The sequence below is a fragment of the Opisthorchis viverrini genome (genome assembly GCF_000715545.1).
Source record: "Opisthorchis viverrini unplaced genomic scaffold opera_v5_108, whole genome shotgun sequence".
NCBI lineage: Eukaryota > Metazoa > Platyhelminthes > Trematoda > Opisthorchiida > Opisthorchiidae > Opisthorchis > Opisthorchis viverrini.
This window is the reverse complement of record NW_008751766.1, coordinates 1,426,928-1,448,922: the sequence shown is the minus strand read 5'-3', so window position 1 is coordinate 1,448,922 and position 21,995 is coordinate 1,426,928. Positions and strand designations below refer to the sequence as shown.

Below are 21,995 nucleotides of genomic sequence, written 5' to 3'. Positions count from 1 at the left end.
TCGAAGTGTTTAGGGTTGTAACTGAACTCGGACGTGCAGAAGCTGCAGCTGAGTGTGATGCAGGGCGAGCAAAACGGTCAGTCCTAGAGCTGGGACCTGCGGATAAAGTATTCAAATTTGGGCGGGGGAGGGTGGAAGACGGAAAACGTGAAAGTGTAGGAAGGGAGGCGCCAGCGTACATATTTTGTGTACATATATTACAATTCCCCATATACATCCACTTTGTAGAACACGTGCCAATGAGTACGGTTGTGGCCAGGCCCTCATATGTTGCACCCATAAACGTCTGACAGTTAAAAAAAATGAAATTATATCCTTTCAGTCCTTAACTTCTGCACTATTTGTCAGAGCCGCTTAAACTTCTAAAATGCAATAACCCAGTGTTTGCGCTTGTTAGATGACCAACGGACCTGCGCACCTAGCAATCTGTCCAACGGCATCAGTACTACCTATCGTCACATGAGAGAAAAGGGAGCAACGCATGACTTCGTAGTAAAGAGCCATAGGTAGAACACTGACATCAGTGTTCTGCATATTGAGCGTGCTGCAAGGCATTCACCTGATATTGGAGTTTCTCGTGCTATTTACTTTGATGATACTGGAATTGTCTATCTGCGACTGTCAACATTCGACCTGTGCTGTGTTGTATGTTACTCTAATTAGCTGCACAAACCTAATCCTTGTGCAGGTCTATGATGATTTTGGCCCCCCCCCCCGCCGCTCCACAAGTTTCGTTACCCCTGCTATATTTGATTATCAAAGTCTATCGGTTATACATGGCGATTGCTTTAGACCTGACATCTCCTTTTTGACTCCGGTCTTATTCAATTGTGTCTAAACAGATTAAATTACGCTCAGGCCGTTTCAAAGGCTTTTTCATTCAAAGTGATATGCGGCAATGACTACCACGTTTAGAATTCCAGTGAACCGAGACAGCTCCATAGTTAAAGCATGAACATACCCGGGGGAGCCATGTTTCAAACCCAACCAATGTATTTCGACTTCTGGTTAGGCTTGGCAACCTGATCTGGGTTGGCATGGAAGCTAAGTAATGAAAGGTGTTACAGCTAGTTAATTACTTTAGTTACTTTCTTATATTGTTTTAGACAGCAGGCAGATCTGGAAAACGATGCCGATTTCATATTGTCTTGCTTCGTAGTACAACACTGACGTTCCCCTATACCACTTAGTTTTATCACTGCTGAGTTGAACGCACTAATCCTGAGGCATGAGCAGTTCCGCACTGTTCCAACTTCACATGTCATTCGTGGTTCCATAAAGCTGGTTTCTGAAACATGCAAATGCTCCAAAACAAGAATACTCATGGCTACAATTGCTAAGCGCGGCCATATTCAAATGAACACTCGATGGACGGCCACGTCATCTCGTAAATTCAGGTGACATCACACGAACGGAGTAACCTCTAACCATCATATATTAATGCGAGTAGAGTATGTCAACGGCTGACACAGTGGTCCACTTAAAGGCTGTGAATACTTCTCGGGAGTTAGACGCACACTAGTCTGTAGTACCAGTCATGAGCTTTACCGCATTCTGTCGGAAAGACACACTTGGAACCTGTGGCAGCTGGTGGAGAGGTCGTTTTTTTCCAAAGTGCCTAAACGGCTTTTAGGGTAGCAATAATCTAGAAACGTCCTGTAGGTACCGTTTGGCTCGCACTTCAACCGCTGTTGCCGTGTGAATCCACTAATGACAAAATTTGAACGAATAAGCAGTATCAAGGAAAACACCTACGGTTCACATTATCCGGGAAAATGTGGTGAACGCATTGCACGTTGGGAATAAGTGATGCACTATTGGTCGTGTATATTCATTTTTGATCAAAACATTATGGCTCTACAACTGCTTTGTTCTGACTGGTAAAAATACGTCAGAAAGTGAAATTAAGTTCAACAAAACCCTTATCATCCTTTGAAGTACCACACTGAACTTAAATCCAAAGAGTTTAAAAGGTTAAATGCTGTGACTGAATCACCAGGCGCTACTTCTTACTCATTGCCTTTATCCTTTCCCTCTTATTTAATAAAACAATTTACCAAACGTAACACTACCAACCTTTTTTCCATCCAGTCCTGGAAAATAGGCAAAAATTAGGTTGCTTCATACGAAACCCCTTCCTTGAAAATAAGATCGATCCCCTTCATTTCACGATGAAGTAAAACGCCGCCAGTCTTGGTGCATTTTGGGATTTTTTCCTACTTCTTGTTCTTCCAAGTCTGTCCTCCTACGACATAAACTTCAATCTTTTATAGTTTATCGAGAGTGACTGCATTCCAGGCTTGCTAGACAAATGGTATTGCTCATAGCATATTTATGACGCGCAACAAGCCGTCAAGCTTTTCTAAATGGTGTATCACAAAATCAGGCTTAAAGTACTAGCCCATGTCTATTGGGTGGATAACAAAACGTGCAACTTTCAGACAGGCCCATTAAAGGGAAATTGAAAAATATAGTCGCATTCGGTGAGATGGAGCATTGCCAGCATTTACGATTATTCGTCCTTTCCGAAAAACAATCCGGACCAAAGAATTTGTCGTCTGAGTACAGCTTGAACGCTTGTATGCACATTGTGGATATCATAAAATCATTACCTTTCGAATACCTTGAGGATTTCCTTTAGAGGATAGCAAATTCCTATCATTGAGTAATTCTTACTACTGGCTGCTCCGCCCACATTTTCCAGAGTGTTACGAGCTAAAGAACAATATTACAGCACATATTCATTGGCATTAGATAAATCCTTTGGTCACAGTTGTCCAACGAATAACATTGGGATCATCTTGCAAAGTTCATTAACATCATTCAGTGGCAGGCCCTGATGTCCACATATCTGAAGACAAATTTTAACATCGACATCAACAGTAAGATCCTATTTTTTGAAAGAGCTGGTGACCTCACAGGCATATAGTAAATGGAATTGCATGGCATTTCAGACCACTGAGATTGGACATGAACAAGAAACAAATGACTAACCAAAGATTGGTCAACACACTATCGGGTTTTGGTGTTAAACAAACTGTCAATTGTAAACAACACGCCATCCTGTTGCATGCACAAGTGCGCCTTACATGTGCATGCTTCACACGGGAGCGGAGGTGTCACGTGCAGTCTTTTGTGCTTGAGTTTCCCGTGTACGATAAAGCAGGCTAGGCAAAATGTCAGACGAATCCTTAAAAAAAGTTGCCCACGGCAACCGAGATATCGGATACCTTCTTATTCTACTACGCTGTGTTATGACTTTGAAAATTCCACATACGTTGAACGTTGTTTACCTCACTGACAATCACTCCACTCCAACAAATCGGCCAAGCCATTCTGAATGCTGATACAGAACAACCGAGTTGGTGCTTTCACTGTATTCTTGCTGACCTGTGATCACTTGAAACCAGAAGGTTTACAAAATCAGTCCAATTCGCGTTCAAGTAGAACATAAAGTTGACAAAAACTCGGGGACCGTGCCTACCTGATGAGCCCCAAGAAGGACGAAACCGGTCGTGGGTTGTTGAAGAGTTTTCAGCAATCTTGTAAGTAATTTTCCTCACAAGGTTTACAGTTATTGAGGATGCGTTTGTACCGTACGGTTATTCACGTGTTGACTGTCCTAAGTGAGTGTTACAATAATACGTTCATAACCTATTTTACACACATCCTACTCGCAAACACGAAGCTAACCTGCAAATACCGCACAATTTCGAATCTATCTTGGCTGGAGCTTTTGTTTTAGTGGCGTGCCTTTCAGATGAACTCATGTTTCAGTTGTGATGTTTTGCCCCCGTTTTTGTGAACAAACTGTAATTTTTTTCTTAAATGATAATTACAATGTATTCTGATGGCTTGGTCGCGTGCTTCGTACGCGAATCGACTGATTTAACCGGAGAGTTATTTTCGAAAAACCATGTGAACAGTCGAAATAAGCAAGGAGAGATCAAGAAATCACTTGACAACGAGAAAGAAAACCATTACCAGCAAACTTTTCTGTGCTGGTCAAGGTCGTCTCTCTGAATGGGGATCTGGGACAGGACACGTCAACGGGTGCAGACATTTACAGACATGACTCAGTCGCGGCACTTAAGTGTTCATGCTATTGCCTTCAATACATGGCTTCCCCGATCTTCCCAATGAAATTCCACTGAAACTTCTGTATTCACGCACCAATTATATCAGCTGCCACCTCCAATGTGTAGCTATTCACTCCTACTTCTCCAGATAATCAGCGGTCGAAAACTTGGCGGTTTCTACAGCTGATGATGATGATGACGGTAACGGTGATTGTGAAATACAATATCTATTTGTTATATCTGCTGATTCGCCAATCTGAGGTACCTGCTGCTGACCCGCTCCAGCGCCTAGTGTCGGAGAGAAGACTCACGGAAGGGAACACAACAGCTGCATTCCAACTAAGCGGGTGCGAGAGCGTGAGTGCGTGCGAGTGCGAATGTAGAACGGTCTCAAGCTATTTACTGGAGGGACACTGTCTGAACTCGGTCCAATGCTGACGCACACGGTCTGGCTGCGACGTGCTGCATATCGCGGGGGCGTTGTGTGACCTTGATCAACGCTGACTCACGCTGTCTGGGTTTGGTACAAGGCTGTGACGCGCTGCATATTGAGGGGGCGTTGTCTGTCTGGTCAACATCTAGCGGAGCTGAGTCTCGGTAGATTTCGGGCATTCAGTGGTTGCTTTCAGGATACTATTGTTGCTAAGTTTCCTGATCGTGTGACGTTGATAGTTTGCCATCGAGAACACAGGATTTCCAGTAACAGCGTTAGAGCTCTACTCCTATTTAGTAGGGACGAACAGAAGGCTTCTGAATATTCTGCAATATTCTCTTCTGTTCGTTCATGTTTCTTCAGTTTTGAGGTCAAGGAGATATCATCGAGTGTTTGAGCTTCATTCCACTCATAGATTGCATCTCACGTTCAAAGGGCTAAATAGGCGTAATGTGAACACAAGTTGGCCAAATAACTGAACATCCCAAAAGCAATGGTTGGCATTTATTGACCACTTGGGCGGAAAGTTCGTTGTTGGGCCTCGTTTTCGATAAATTTTGGTGACAATCGGTAGATTTATTGCTGGGCAACGTTTCGCTTTTGACACAAAAGCCTCGTCAGGCCAAGTGACTAGGTTCCGAGGTTGATCGAGATTTAAGGCGGAAGGAGAACCAATCAGCTAAGTCAAGCTAAAGCTCTGTTGGGTGTCGGCCGAGGGATTTTAGTGTGTTAGAGTGGTTGAACAAGTGTTGGGTCGGTGGGGGAACCTACATGTGTTTGGGTCCTGCCTAGGGTCTAGTTCTTCTGGTTCGGTTCATTTGATGGTTCCTCTTGAACTTCGTTTGAACCTTCTGTTAGTCTGTGTGGGTGAGCTAGTGCTAAGAAAGTTGTGTAGGAGGGATGCTGTGACCTTTGGTCGGTTGGGGTTTCCACCCCTACCCCCCGGTTTTTTCTAATGATCCTAAGTGGATTGACAACCACACCGTCACGTGTCAACTCGGCTTATCTAAGACCGCTTTCCATACGCTCGCTATCTCCACACCCTCGATTCTATTCGCGCTGTGATGCTTAGTGATTTCCACCGCCTCGGCTATCAGCCGTTGTGGTGTGAATCGCAGTCCCCGTCTTAAGACTTCCACATTCTCCAGATCTATTCTATGTCCCGTGTCTAAGGCATGTACCGCCATCGCTGAGTCTTTGACCAGCGTTTGGTATTCTTCTGCATTCCTTGGTGGTTTGTTAATCCTTCTTTTATGCTCACCAATTCTGGTGTGCAATTCCCTGGCAGTTTGTCCTATATAAACCTTAGCACAATCGTTGCAGTTAATTTTGTACACACAGTCCCTAGTCCTTTCAGCCGGCAGGGGATCTTTCAATTGCACCAAAACTGAGCGTAGCGTTTTTCCCTTCTGAAAAGCTACTCTAATGTTGGCTAAGTTCAACAATCTTCGAATAACCTCCGATGTTCCTGCTTCATATGGAATGACTGCTGTGCCAATCCATTCCTTACTGGGTCTAGATACTGGAGCCAATATCTCCCTTAGTTGTCGCCCAATCAAACTCACTGGGTATCCTATTTCTTGAAGTTTGTTGGCAATCTCGATTTGAGCTGTCGTCCGGTCGATCTCTTCTGTGCACAGCGCTCTAACTCGACGAAACATCGATGAGACAATGCTGGCTTACACGGACTTTGGGTGTGCTGATGAATAGCTTAAGACGGTTCCCGTGTCTGCTGGTTTCCGGTAGACTTATCAGGAGTCAAACACACTCTTATGCCCTCAACTATTTCATCCACCAAGAGCTGTGTCCGTTCCCCGAGCGCCGTGTCTCTGTCGTTATTGGGCCGTTTGCCACAGTACGAGTCTTCTAGTAGACTGTTCTTTATCTTGTTCTTTTATCTTGCGTACCCGGGTTCTTATCACGACATATATGTATATAATATANATGAAGTAGCGTAGCTACATCAAACTGAAGTGCCAATAGTATACGCCAGAAAATGTTCCTTTTTGCGCGGGAATCGGTCGCAGTAAGGGTCACAGGCTCTAGCCTGGAACCAACCGGTTGTCATAACCATATTGTGCACCTGAGGATGTTCCCTACTGCGTTCGCCAACACCGTTAATATTATATATATATATATATATATATATATATAATTGTTTTCGGGATCTCGTCATCAGGTCAGTACATATCTAATGGTTAAAATAAGAGGGAAAAGTGAAATACGCTACGAAGATTGGTCAGTGAAATGCAAAAACGTGGAGACACGAACGATTGGTTGTCTGCGCTTCCCCCTGCCCCCCATTTCGCATCTAGTTGGATGCTGTGAGGCAGTGAATAGGGCTGTTGAGTGACTTGGTCGGTTGATTCGTGTCACACGACCAAGGCAGACTCAGCGTTCGTACGAAACGTTTTTGGCAGCACAGTACCGGGTTTCGCAGGCGTACAGTGACTACCTCGGTCGTTGTCAAGCAATGTCGTTGAATAGATACTGGTAGTCGATTTGGCACGCGGTAAATGATTTGAAATGACTCATTTGGCATGACTACGCGCCCGGTGACTATATTGATAGCTGCAATTGACCAAATCGGATTTGAGGCGGTCTAAGTTAGGCATTGAGGTCAATTGCAGCTATCAATATGATCACGCCAGGTTGGCTCACAACAGTCCTCTCACAAAGAAACATCTAGACGCATTGAAAGCCTTACGAACGAGGAGTGATATACTGCTAACAAAGCCCGACAAAGGAGCCGGAATAGTACTTATGAACAGGGATGACTATCTCAGAAAGATGATGCAGATATTGAATGACACTTCAAAATTTAACAACGAACAAAAGGCAAAAGACCAGACTCAAGCAATTGAGACAAAACTAACAAACTGTTTGAAGCGCCTGAAGAATGAAGGTTTGATTTCTGAAGTTTTATTCCAACGCCTGAAACCTGCCGGTACCGCCATCCCGCGACTTTATGGATTGCCTAATGTTCACAAGAAAGATGTTCCGTTGAGACCGATTTTGGATATGTGTAATTCACCATATCACGCAACTGCCCAATGGTCGAGATTTTAGAACCCGTACGCCAACATTTATGCCAGTATAGCCTCCGTGACACTTTTGAGTTTGTGGATCTTATAAAAGGTTTGGACCAACCAACTTCCTGAACATCCACTGAGCACCTAAAACGATATGGTGTAAGGCGGTTTTTTCGTCAGTGAACTGGAAGCTGATGGAGACGGGTCGGTTTGCAGCAAACGACCTTATTAGTGTTCTCTTTGTTGTATAAAAACAACTTAATAAATCAGAAGGCGAGAGACACTACAAAGCCTATGTTTTGAGAGCGTGAGTTTACAGCTAGGTGCACCTTAGTAAAAATGATTAGGATAGCAAAATGAAGAGGTTCAAACACAGGACTTATTTTTTGAGCGTAAGTTGTAATAGTTCCTAAGAGTTCGTTTGGACGCAGGTAGTCGTGTTTCTTTTGGCAGATTCGCTGCTACACGTTTCCTGGTTGTCCGTAGATTGGTGTGCCAAAGTTGCGGTGCAGTTTGATTGTCGTTCTCTGACGTGTGCGTGCGGTGTTTTTACGCCCGGATAATCAGTGGGTTGGGCGAACGTGCTAGGTGAAAACACAATATGAAATCACATAGTGTCTTTTCGATGCGTACTAGACTGGACTTGAACTCACATCGGTCAAAGGCTGCGGACCGGTCACGTATTTTGCCGTGGTGCACGTTGTGGCGTGTGGAACAAAACCAAGCACGAGGGAGACTGGATGCGGATGCACCAATCAGCTTGGACAACCACTACAAATACTCTCCCCCTATCTAAAAGAAAGTAGTTCATATCAACTTGCGATGAAACGGTCCGGCCAGTGTACGTGTCTGCCAGGACGAGCGATGCAGTGAGGTTGTACAGGTCGTTCGCTTGTAGGTAATGGAGATGGGCGTGCAGCATTTTAGATGGGAACTTTGCGTTGTGGACCGTCAAGGACACTTGATTCAAGAGAGTCTAAATAGGTAGATTTTAAGTGATCAATGCAAATGTTTACTGCTTATCATGTAAGTGAACAGTAAAATAATTGTCGTTCAGCAAAAGAACACGGAAAGGACCAGTATATGGAAGTAGTAGGGGTGGTTTAACACGACCAGAACGAACGAAAACATGAGAATAGGTAATAGGCCTGGAGGAACATAAAAAGATTTATTCTGTTTTGGAGGTTAGGAATAACGTAGAGAATGTGCGTTTTGAAGTTAGTTGTATGAGTGGATGAATCAGGGATAGTTTCATTATCCGAGCTGACCAGGTGCCCGTAATGTTGTGCCAGTTCTGATGGCGAACAGTTCAAGGATTGATGGAACATTTTGCGTAAATGTAGCAAGATCAGTGGTAGTTTACCAGACCATTTAGATGAACTGTTTTGTGCTCGCAAAGCGGCCTTCAAATGTCGGTGAAATCGTTAAACTAGACCGTTTGTTTGAGGGTGATAGGCAATGGTGAGAATGCGTTTGCATCCGAGTAATTCAATGAAATTCAATGGAATAGTTGTGATTCAAATTGCGATCCGCGGTCAGTTGTTATAAAAGAAGGGACCCCGAAATTGGTAATACAACCATTTAAAAATGCTCCAGCGATATCTCGGTAGAAATATCGCAAATGGGGATGGCTTGAGGCCACCGTGTAAAGCGATCGGCACATGCGAGAAGGTAGGAAAAACCGTTGGATACCGGCAGCGGGCCGACTATGTCTAGGTGTCACTGGTGGGCGAAAAACATGTAAGCTATATAGATAAGCAGTGGAAGAAATGCAAGACGGGTATTGGTTATCTGATTTCTGGAGGTCGCCTGAACGTTGCCAGGGTAATTAAACAGTTTGCTCCAACCGAATTTTTTTAGGCTGGTTTGATTTGATCAGCAGCGCTTGGCCTATCACTGGAATCCTTGGATTGACCAAGTCAGTCCGATGGCCAGTAGCTAAAAGATGTCTAGCTATTTCGATCCACAATTGCGAGTTGTTCCTTTAGTTGCTTATCCTTGTTTTCACTCGTTTCTTCAGTTCACAGGCGACCATGCCAGCACCAGCGTACGACGCAAGCCAAGTTACGCGTTAGGATTTTTTCATACTGCAGCCCAGATACTTCTCATAATTTTCAACAGAGGATTGGTCCCGAATGACCGTGAGTCGAGGCTATCCACTCTATCTGCCTCTCATGTGGCTTATTGGTTCTGCTGTAGACTCGGAGAGAATTACTTAGAGAGGATAAGACGCCTGGCGGAACATGTGAGAGAACACATTACAGAGTACGTATGCTGTCAGGAAAACCATCGAGTCAACGAACGACTGACAATGGTACATCATAATTAGATAAACATCTGTTAGATAATGGCCATTAGATTGACTAGGTCAACTCCTTTCGAATCCTACTGCGAAACACAAACCCCAAGGTCCTAGCTATGATCGAAGAGCTGGTGATCAAATTAAACCAGACTATGTGTACAAAGAAAGCTGAATCACGATTAGTTACCCTGGGACTGATCAAGTGACCCACAGAGAGCAGCCAACCAGTGACCGTTCAACGTTGCTCCACTGTTTATATACATTGCATGCTTCATGTACACTGATGAAGAGAGCAAAGGAAAGGTTAACATATCGTAGCACGCCTTCTGTCAGTTTTTATCACATGGATAAATCGGACGCGATCTTTCAGACTTCACAAAATATGTCACCACTGATTTTGAGCGTATGGATGCATGGATTGGCTGCCGACAATCGCTTCATGCTATCACGTTCGCACACGAATCGGCCAACTGTACTGCTCATTCATCACGGTGGTCTGTGTGGGAACATAATCCAAATAAACAGACAATGGATTCAGTAACACGAAATCAGATAGAGGATTCTGTGCCGACATTTCCGTTTCCGATTCGAGCGCTCAGAGTTCTAGTGGGTCTGGATGAAAGTCACATCTAGCAGTCTGTCGTACATATAAGTAGGAGCGACATTTGCATCCGATTTCCTAAACACAACCCACCAGGAGATGCCGCTTCAAATCTGTTAACGCAGAGCGCTGTGCTTCTTCCAAATGCTGTTGTTGTGCTAACGACGTCTGGGATACTTCGACTGACTTAAGATTGACTAACAGCAGTTTCTGCTTCTCTTTGTTTGCCTGCTTCTGAGTGGTAGCGGTAGAAAACACGTCATCTCAACCAAGAGACGGTCATCTGCAATCAATTCTGAACACAGCTCAATGAATTTGACATGTCATTAGTTAAAATATCCTCCAATCGTCATCCCTGCCAACTTAATGGATTGCAATGAATGCAAAGAAACAAGAAGGGCCATAAACTGTCAAAGCAACAACCATCTATTAAGCTTAGCTGAAGCAGTGATGACTTGTGACCAGACTAGCCTTGTAAACTGCATCATTCCTACGGCCTGAAATGGGCTCCCATCACCTTGGCCTTTCACTGGGCTGTTTGTGTTTGCCCGTCGAGATATGTGACAGTTCAGAAGCAGCGAAGACCCTCGAGGTTTGGCAACCATAATAATTAAGTTTGTAAAGTGTTGTCTGTTCCATGTGGATGAAAACTTCGATTCTACCTTTTCCGCCGAGACCGCTCTTTCGTTCACTTCGAACAGACCATAATGACCACTGTGCTTTTATGTCACACGGGATTGGCAACGGATATTCCAGAGTCTAAATATGCGCATGTAGCGATCAGCTTGTCCGACTTGCTTCATCCAATGCAGCTATCAAACAAGTTAAAGTAATTCGACTGAGATTTCGTCGAATTAATGAAGCCAATCTATACTGAAGCGTTGCACGGCTGTTTCACGCTTATTGCTAGTCATCAGCGGTGCGCATCTCCGCATTGGCCTCCAATCATCCCATTTTTCCAAGTTAAAACTCTGCAGGTGATAGCACTGTTTTCTTGCAAATCCGAGACCTTTTTACTCTGGTGATGACTCTTGTGTTAACTACGCTTTTTTGCTTATGACTTCCACGGGCATTCTCTATTCCCTTACTTAGTACAGCTTGATTTGTTAAGCCGATTGCAAAAACATGTTGCCATTTCGTAAACCAAACGTTCACCGAGGTTATTCATACTTAAACCGTTCAAGCGTTTTAGTTGAATTTATCCTGTCGTCTTCCACAAATAAATACTGGAATCTAACAAGGAAATCTTGCTCCACGCTGACAGCATCTTTCAAAAGCTTTCTAAAGTGTGAGACACCGCATCAAGATCAGAATGGTCAGGCTAGAACAGCAGACTAACTTCAAATGAGAGTGACATGAATGTAAGATCCTTGTATCGATGCCTTAGAGAGAACTTTACAGGAGCCTAGATTAGGTGCACTATTAGATTACGACAGTGGCCACACAACCTCCCTAGCGAAGACCACATGAACATATGACCGAATGCCTGGTCTGGTCGGGATTTTGCCTACAGTGGAAATTGGTGTAGACAGTGTGAAGTGAAGTTATGCCGGGTAGTTGGGTAGGTCTGCTAGAATTGGTTATGATTCGTTCCACAGGTATCCAACGTGACTGAAATGTCCTCAAACGTTTTTCGCGTCTCATGAGGTCTGATGTTGACCTCCAAAATGTGCTTAAAACTGTAAGACTAGAATGATGAAACTTGGTAGTTTATCTTTGGCGGAACTGAAGGAATAGTTGCATAGGTTTCTACTATAGTCATAAACTAAAGAATCAACTGGATTCAGCTAAGCCACCTGCTAAAGTCAAATTGGTGGGCCAATGGATGTATTTCTCAGAGCATATGTTTTGTGTAAAAAAAAGTGATGGTCCTTGAAAATAGCTCACAGAATCTGGCCGATAAAGACAATGTTAAAGATCTCCTTCAGTTCACGATCGGACAATCAAATATAATTTTGGCAGGTATGGGTAATTGCGCTTACCCGATGAGCGGAACGAAGAGGGATGAAACCGGTCAAGGTCTAATGAAGGGCAAACCTATGAGTGGCATCATCGTCAGGAAGGATGACATGAGAAACGCCCTATTTTTTAAAAATCCACGTTAACAGTGTTCGAAAATTCCGTTGCCTGGTGGGAAAATGTAAAACTTGCAAGGCAACAATTAATACACATGTCTCTCATTTTTAATAAAAATAGATGAAGTAGGGGTTGAATTCTACTACATGTCATAAAGGGTTCAGGCGTGGAAAACGATAGCGATAAATTCTATGGGATGAACCATCACAAACGAGTAGAACGCTTCGTACGGAGTTGAACTCGACTTAGTTCAGTTTGAACTTACACGATAAACTCTTTGGGTTAAGTTCTACTGACAAAAAGTTAGCGGAGCCTTACCGGATGCAAATTTAAGCCTGTTTTCATGTGGCAAGTCCCAAACTGCAATCAGCGGGACCCGAGTTACAGCAGTTTTCCTCTTGAAAAATTTTTTGTTGCAGGTTCTTGCAGACGAATCCTTGAACGGAGAAGTAACGAAAGTTATTGCACTTTGCTGAAGGATCATTATTTGGAGTGCTTTCTGGATAAAGAGGGAGACCATGTGAAATATGTAAAAACTAAAGCAGCACTAGAGCCCGGTCAAATGTACTGGTGCAAGTCGTGCATACTTATTTTCGAAAAACCATGGTCACTGTTCCAGCACATGGCTGACAAAGCAAAAGGCAGTAAAGTACAACGGTGGGAGAAGAAGATCCACTTGGACTGGATGGATAGTGTTGCCGGACTTATGGCGGGTGAGTTCATCCTTCTTGTACCTTATATGTCACACTGAATAGTAGCAATATGTGTGGGTGTGCTTTCGATAATGTTAGAAAAATAAGTCAACGATCTGGAAGCAGCAGGTCAGCATAGGTTGGCTCATTCTGATGTATGCAGTTGGCAAGGTTTTTCTCACATGGTTAAGGATTTAGTCTCTTTCGCAATTCCCAGAGGCACACGTCCCCTTCGAAGAACTCCAGCAACAGTAAATCAGCTCACGCTTATGTCCTGTTGGGGTTAGGGTTTTTCAGACAGCACAGTCAGTTAGCCCTTCTAGATGAGGCTTAAGCTTCTACAGAGTCCTTTCAATCGCTACTATGATCACAAGTTTATTTAAATAGTGCTAGTGCCTTGTCGGTAATCCTCCAATACTTCCAAAATCGAGCGTGCAGATATTGCCTCAAGTTTGTTGGAAACCTATAAAACTGCAAACAACTGAGTCATTATTTGCTATTATCTTTATTATTGAGTGTTCAAAAGGATCAGATAGGATACAGTTTGCAGAGAATCCACCTAGAGTGAATTGCACTCCAGCCTCCGCAAATTTCCACTACTTAAGACATAGGTAATTGATCAAGCGGCTTTCGATCTGTTCGTCGAGCTTTGCAATTGATTCGCCAGCGTTCCATCACCATTCGAGGGGAAATTTCCAGTGCGCACTGGAGATGTCTCCTCAAACGGTAACGAAACGTTTGCAAATCAGTTGCCAAGCTTGGCAAACAGATCAACAGCCACCTGATCGATTACCAATTACTGAACCCGAGCTGCCAATATTCCAACACATTGCCATTTAGGACACTATTGATCAGGCTAAACTAATGTATGTTTAAAGCGTCTACTGGATTGTATAGCCTTCTGCAAGAGAATAAACACAGACCCGTTCATTAGGCATGATGACAAAAGCCCGGAAGGAAGAGGTAAGCCCGTGCGACCACTTATTCCACGAGAGGGTCATCAGAAGCAGAATGGTTAAAGATGTTACGGCTGTTACCAGAGCTTTGACGAGACTCTTGTCCAGGAAGGGCTCTTCCCAGGCTTCGGTAGACAGTCTATCAAAGGGGTTGAAATACATGCATTCAATTAGTTACCAACTTTGTTTCCATTCCCCCTTATTCATAGCTCTCGCCGTCTTTTGTCTCCGTTCTTTTCTCACCTACCCTCTCATTGCTCTCCTATTTCTTTCTCTCCTAGTTTTTTTTCTTATAACACTTTGTATGAAGGCTGGGTGACAATCAAACAAGAACTGTATATTAAAAAGAAGGAAGAGTGGAAAACCGAAAGAACCACTTTTGTTTTTCTTTTTTCTTTACCTCTTTATTCCCTTCTCCTCTCTCCGTGTTCCGGTACAGAGATAGAGTAGGCACTGGGCTGAAAAAACGCCGTCTTCAGGGGTTACGAGAGTCGGGCACACAAAAGATCGGGAAAACACCAGCACGATATATTACCCTACATAATGATATAGGATGTCTCTGTTTATTCCCGGGTAAGATACTTTGGGGAACAACAGCGCCCAGCTACTTTCGAATGCAGATGTCTTCGCAACAAACCCATCTAGTGTGTGTTTTCCGAATGCGTAACCCTTTGAGAAAAGTTTATATTCTTTTGTTATCCGTTTTTCGACTATAAGAGTTCNTGCCATTTTGAAATGACTATTCTTGTACTGTGAACTTACCAGAATAGCGATTTCTCGAACGCCTCGGATCGTCCGTTATCTCCCACCAGCCAGAAGAGTGTGATATGTGTGGACCCATTAGGGTAATTACATCAAGTCAAAAGAATGATTGTCCAAACAAGGGTGGATTGGATGTGGATTCTACAGATCCTGCAACCACCTACAACTGAAACCATATCGGCCGATCCTTTGGACAGTAGTACGAGGTGACCTCGGATATGCAGACATCTTAAAGGGCTCTTCTGCCTGATGGACTCAAAAAGTATTAGGTGTACTAACCACACATCTATAGTCTCTGGGGCTTTATTTAGCCAAGGTGTCTTTGATGAAGCACCCACCAACCGAAATATGCTCACTATTTGTGGCAGTTATTTAACCGTTGGACTCAATCGTCAGCGGCAGTTCGAACCTTTTCAGTTGTAGAATACCATAAAAGAGAGATTCAGTTGAGTCTCTCGTGAAAACCAAATTGATCTGTAAATGAGTGTATTTCTCGAAAACAGTGCAATTTGGGTTCAAGTAGATCATAAGGTTGACGGAAACTCGGGGACTGCGCCTACCTGATGAGCCCGAAGTGGAAGAGCGAAACCGGTCCTTGGATGTTGAATAGTTTTCAGCAACCTTGTGAATAGTTCCCTTTATGAAAAGAAGACACGGTGATCAACCATTCGGATGGAAGGCCTGGAAGTGACTTGGTGAATAAAAATAACTATATAAGAAGGATGACGAACATCCTGGCTGGCACTACCAAGTTCAGTCATAAACGTTTACAGTTGGTAGTGATAAAAACCTGAAATAGTGAATTGGCTCTGGGTAGCGAGCCTAATGAAATGTTGCTCATTGTATCCACCCTCATAAAGTTATAGAAACAGACCTTGAATAGAAAAGCGTTCTACTTTCAGAGCTCGGAAAAATAAAAGAAGCAACATATTTGTAGCAGCTCCGTCGGTACTGAAGATTGAAAGGCCTCTGTAACTAGAGGGCCCTCACTCATACGTAACTCACTGATGTTATATTCAAAGACGATCAAATTTGTAGTTACTCATTCGCTTCAAAACGGACCCATACCTACCAGACAAGAAGGATGTAAGTTGAACAATAATCGGGGTAAATTACTGAATCCTCATCAGTCGTGAGCAAGTTGAAGCTACAATAGGTCGGCGGGGAGTGCGTATAGAGACAGCCTGTTTCCTCGAAATGGAATAGGTCTTACAGAAGTATTTTCTATTACTTAACTGGGATATACGGAATCAGAGGGAACAAAATCCTCAAATCACTCACGTACATGAAGTAAACCCCACGGTAAGAGAGCAGTAATACAAAGTCGCCATACTAGAGACAAGTGCTATGGGGCCCATGGAGTCGAATAGTCGACAATAGTTTCTGTAGGAAACAACAAACGAAGTATTCCTATCACTTGCCCCATAATGTGTTTTACTGTTCAACGATGTTTTCAGTTAAGTCATACGTACTTGCAAGTGGATTTTTGTCTACCTAGGTTATGATCTCGGGCTATTCAGTCCTGCGAAACTTCGAATTGATCTGCGCAACCTTTTGGCTGACCAGCACACAATGGAGGAAGAAATGGAAGCCGCGGCGGTTACAGCTGCGGCGATGATGCAATGGCTCGCTCCTTTAAGTAGTCCATGGCGATTGCAACAGCGTGAAATGATGAGGAAGATTGAACAACTTAATCGACAGATGTTGAGAAAGGCGAATCTGGGTCTCGGTGGCGTAGGTACTAGTGTTAGTACTGGAGGGCATCCAAATAGAGGCACTTTGACTGCACCACTGACATCAACAACCTCAAATTCACTCGCTTACGCCGTGCCAAATCGTATGAACACTACACCTGCTGTGACTACACAAACGTCTCAGAGAGTTTTAGAAATTAAGACGGATACGTCGTCTCAAATCCTGTCAACAAGAAACATTTCATCCGAGGGAAGCATCGAATCAGTGGGTGTTCATCCCCCCTCACAATCGGAGATCAAGGGCACACAAGGACCCCAAGAAGGAGATTCTAACTGTGTTGGTCCTTTGGGAGATGGGGACTCTCAGATGGCCTCATCAGACGAAGGGTCTCAAACTGCGATGGAGAGTATAGACAATGCGCGTGCGTCGGGTGACAATCTAATAGCACCTAGTGAACCTGTTACTCCCACCCCCGCTTCGGAAACCAATAATGCTGGAGACCAGCGTGAACTGCAGGGTGGTATCATGGATTCTAACAATACAAATAGTGTAGCAAGCAAACTTCTTTCCACTTCAGCGCGAGGTGATGACGGTGGCCGACGCGTGGAATGCAGGCGCTCTTACAGTAGTGCATCAGCATACGGATACCCATTGTCTAAGGGATTTAGCTCACCAGGACACAATTCCAACGCGCGCTGCTCTAATGAGACTCTGAGGTATCCTGTAAACTTAAGGGCAACACGTGCAACAGGTTATGGGCACAGTACCAATGGATACAATAGCGGAAACAGGGCTGGACCAAATAGAGCTAACCGTTTCGCTAACGCATCAAACGCCCCGCCATCAAGAGCTGCAAACGCCTTCAATCCACCGAGTTTTCATGCCAGTATGGATTTTAACTGTGGATTTACAGATGACGAGGTAGAAGAGCTGTTGTCACAAGGTATTCAACCTTGGGAGAGCGAGGCTGCGGCAGCCCTAGCTGTACTGCGCGGAGAGCTGGATCATTTGCTCCACTAAACTTCCGATCCTTCCACCGGTTTGTTCGTGTTTCTGGTCCATCTGTTTGTACTCTTCCGGAGCCTGCGTGTTTTGCTCTTTCTGTGCTTTTAACTTTATAGTCGTGTTTTTTGCCTTGATGCTCTCTTCATATTCAAATGTGAAATGGTGTAGTACCACAAAAGCTTCATCTCAATGTACGCACCAGCAAATGTGTTGCATTCTAGGGCTCAACCGTTATGTTTTTTCTTTCCTTAAATGATGATGTTGTGGCCCGAGGTGTTGACCATCAACGAACGTACAGTCCACCATGTTCGATGACTCACCTCTTGCCACATCTGCAGCAGCGAAAAACCAGTTTAGTTTCGCAAGACCGATAAAACCGAACTACTTCTGCAAGGGGGTTGTTTGTTTGTTCGCAGCCAGTTACTTCCCCCTATTTGCTTGAATTCCACCTGGTTAAGCCTTCCGCAAGCATGGCTGGAACGCACGAAAGGAATATGTTGAAGTTACCTGATTTGATTGGGCTTTATTGGACTGTTCCTAAGTGGACTCATCACGTGTATCCCTCAACCGCTTTTGCTCAATGTAAGCAAGTTCCGTCTCTTCACACCCAAGATGGGTTTTTGGTGTTCAGAGTTTCTGATAAGTACGGTAGTAGTTCCGGCGGCGTTAACACCTGTAATCAGTGAGTTGCCCTGTGGATTATTAAAACCAATCAAAATAATTGGTTAGCCGGCGACCATGCGTGCTCAGTCCAATTTTTCACCCGAAAGAAGAGAGAAAGGTACTTCTTTGCGAAGTCGATGTTTTGCAGTTTCTTCGCTCGCACTTAAGAGGGATTTATGAACAATATATACTTTTGCTTGTCCGCGTCATGCGCATTCCGGATCAACGGTGTGGAAAAGTTGCTGGCTGGTTTTGATGTATCACCACCAAATGGACCAAGTGACAGAAGAGGTACTACTGAAAAAGGAGAACCAATATCTCCTGGAGATACTTCTTACATCTCAGTCACAGTAACTGGTTCAATCAGGTGATTTATCTGAGTGGAATATTCACAACCAAGCCTGTCACGTCTACAAACCGATCCCCCAAGATTAACACAGCCAGTCACTGTCTGCCAGTTCATTCGCCCGTTTAATCTCTGTGCATTCAGTCTACCTGAGAAACTGACTCACACTTGCCGCTTTTGTCCCTCCAGCGTGTGATTCGTTCTTGCCCGTGCATCCAGGCAATCTACAGAATCAAATGTTTTTGCTTTCTTCGCCTTTAGTGATTAAACGTGTCGTTATAATTCTGTTCGGCGCAGCAAATAAAGTAAAAGCCACGTTCGCTTGAAAATGCGGAAACTCAATCTTTTTTGTAACTGCTTCGGGAGTGCTGTAGTTGCAGGCCTTCAAATAAGGGAAAGGTAAATTTATGGTTGGTTTATGTCAGAAACGTACAAACATATTCCAGGTCTTTTGAGTAGCTTGAAGGTCAGCTTTGATGGAGTAGCACCAACTGATTACGGGCTCTCGAATGTGGTTGCAAGTTGCTCAGCCTTTCCTCCATTTCCAGTTCATGATCAGCACACGCTCTTCATTGTCTGTGCGGCGAACATCGACACCGAATCGACCGCCAGAGTTCAGACAACCGACATGGGCGTTCATATCGCTCGCAAGATTCGCAATATCAGTGCTTCTTGATTGGCGAACGAGTCCGGATTAACCTCAATAAAGAGTATCCTCAGCATCCGTTGGGGCATAAGCTGACACTATGAACAAGCCCGATTTCTATGTCGGGGGCAGTGAACTGGCGGTTCAGAGACGATTGTTCACTGGGATCCAATGCAGTAAAGCGCGTCCAGCTCTAGGGTTGAGTGTAACTCCCACGCCACGGGTCATCACTTCTGGATCACGGAGTGAAATGTAAGAGGTGAATGAGTTAGTTCTTGGTGTTTTGAGATGCATAACCACGCTTGGGTCTTGTATGCGTGCTGCAGAGACACATCAAAGTTAAGAAAGTATGGGGTCTCGGCTAGGTGACAAAGTTCTCAACAGCTTTACGAGTAGTGCATTATGTTTATAATATATGTGTTATCTCGAAAATCGTCACAACTGAAAAATGAGGCAGCCTCGTGCAGCAAATTCGGGTGCAAAGGACCATATCCCTGTCCTCCGATTCACAGGTCTGACCCACAAGGCAGTGGGAGGATATGCGGGTTTGTTCGGGGACCATGACTCAAAAGTCTGACCTGCTCGGCTGCAAGGGTTGACCTAAACCGAGGGCGAATAGTCTGATGAGGCTGCGCACAGCACGTGCCTTTTCAAGATTCTTTGGTTTTAAAGGTAATTCGACTGTATTGAATAAATCGCCGGCCGTCACGGACAACCGATGGTCAATCGGAGGGTGCGGTTTTTGGGGCCGACCTTTTCTAACCTGTCGTTCCTCGGGGAAAGGCAGCACGACTGCTTCTATGAATATAGACATACTGATCAGTTGGGGGAAACACCTTGGTGCCTTCACAATCCTATCGCAGAGAACAGTACGACTTTAACCCCAGAGCGCCTCATCCCACGATTACCGGTAGTACAGGGTCTCGCTGCTCTTGAACTGACTGGTCTTCCTGGTATGCTTACACCTTGTGGAACGAATTCCAAGCTAGTGTAGCCCACAGGATGCTCGCTGAACAAGCGCGAACACCACATCAAGGTGGCAGCTTTAGGTCCGGATCATAATAAAAGTGACACATCAACTGGAATATCCCAAATCAAGGTCGGTCAAAAGTTTAAGATTACCAATCACGGTGAGGTCCCTGTAACGGTATTACATGCAAGGATGTTCGGAAAAAGTTTTGGGAGCATCAGCATTACAGACACTGAGGCCTGAAAACGGTAGTTCCTGTGTCTAAAAGGTCAAGCATCTAAACATTCACAAAATAAGCAACACCCATGCATTGTCTGCTCGCATCAAGCACCAGTGGTGGTGGCCTGAGCGTTCCCACTCATCCACTCCTGCAAGCACCGACTCCGGGTGTAATTTGCCCATCGGCGCAATCAACTGAGTGAGTAAACGTGGTCTTGGGGAATGTATACCAAACAATCGAGTAGTAAGTAAGACACACTGATGTTTAATGAATTGGGGTCATGGACAAAGATCTCGAACGAAAAATTTTCCCTGAAAGTAAGCATGTTTCCGTTTCAGAAGGGCTTGGTAAACAGTCGGTAGTTTTTATTTGAGCAACGCTTCGCTTTTGACACAAAAGCTTCATCAGACCAAGTGAACAGGTCACCAAGTTGGCCAGGTTTTAAGGCAGACGGGGAACCAGCCACTAGTTTCCCTTCACGTTATCACCATGGTCGGTGATAACGTGGTCAGTGATAACCACTGAGTAATCTCCCCCATCGAGTCCTTCTAGAGCAATCAAAAAACCACCCGTAGAACTAGTGGCAATCGGAATGTCATTTTGCAACACAATTGGCATATTTTAAATAGAATTTACACTCGTTAGTGGGCCAGTGGCGTATCGGAAATCACTTCTGGTTGCTACAATGTACTCATAACTATTCCATGTATCACCATCTATGACCAATAAGTAGTCATAAATATTCTGGTAACTATTTCAATGTGGCAAGCGTGCTCAACATTCCAACAGAACACGTAAACACCTTTCTTGCCGGAACACTATCGTCCGTTTTTCCACGTTTTTTTCATTTCACTAACCAATCTCCGCGTATTTCAATTTTTACTCCTATTTTAACCATTAGATATGTACTGACCTAATGATGAGATACTGAAAACATTAATATTCGTCAGGTTGTTCTTGTTCAAACCATGAGGATATTTAATCACTAGAAGGTGAGGCGCAAATCACTCAGGGAACAGTATAATCTCTACAGTAAACCTCAATACGAGGAAGAACTCCAGCAACTAAACCATTGTAGTAGTCTATCCATGCAGTCTGCACCCCGTTTCGCCCATTGAAGAGAGTTGCAGATTCCAGCTGAACACTCGGTGCATAACTGTTATCTAATCTGTTCGTGGAGAAAATACAGGGTTGCCAGTTGCCTGGAGACGTGTTTTTGCCCCACAAAGAAATCAAGGTTCCTTACCACATGAAGAGCTAAATAGAAAGTATGTGAATACAGCGTAGGACCTCCCAGGTTAGTACCTAATAAATTAACTTTATGTTGGGGTCTTCTACGATGTTGATCCGTCACTTATAGAATGAACCTTGACGGTCTGCGTATCTCGGTAACTCACTGAGGTGTACAGCAAAATGCTCGTGCAGCAGCCACAGTATCTCTCTTACCAGGTTGGTCAATGGATTGAGGTCTGACAAACAGTTGTCTGACTCTCCTGTTTGGGGGGTGGAAAGGGCAT

At 44.2% G+C, this 21,995-nt stretch overlaps 1 protein-coding gene across 1 annotated transcript in view; it reads left to right on the top strand.

Annotated features, from left to right (window-relative positions):
* The window catches only part of T265_05704 (hypothetical protein), a gene marked incomplete at both ends in the record, with an annotated part of 39,901 nt that extends 20,640 nt beyond the window's left edge, over positions 1 to 19,261 (top strand). The window contains 2 exons of the mRNA XM_009170773.1: positions 12,943 to 13,236; positions 16,432 to 19,261. Coding sequence (XP_009169037.1) covers positions 12,943 to 13,236; positions 16,432 to 17,648 — 1,511 coding nt within the window. The remainder of the gene's footprint in view (positions 1 to 12,942; positions 13,237 to 16,431) is intronic.
* Positions 19,262 to 21,995: the final 2,734 nt, after the last annotated feature.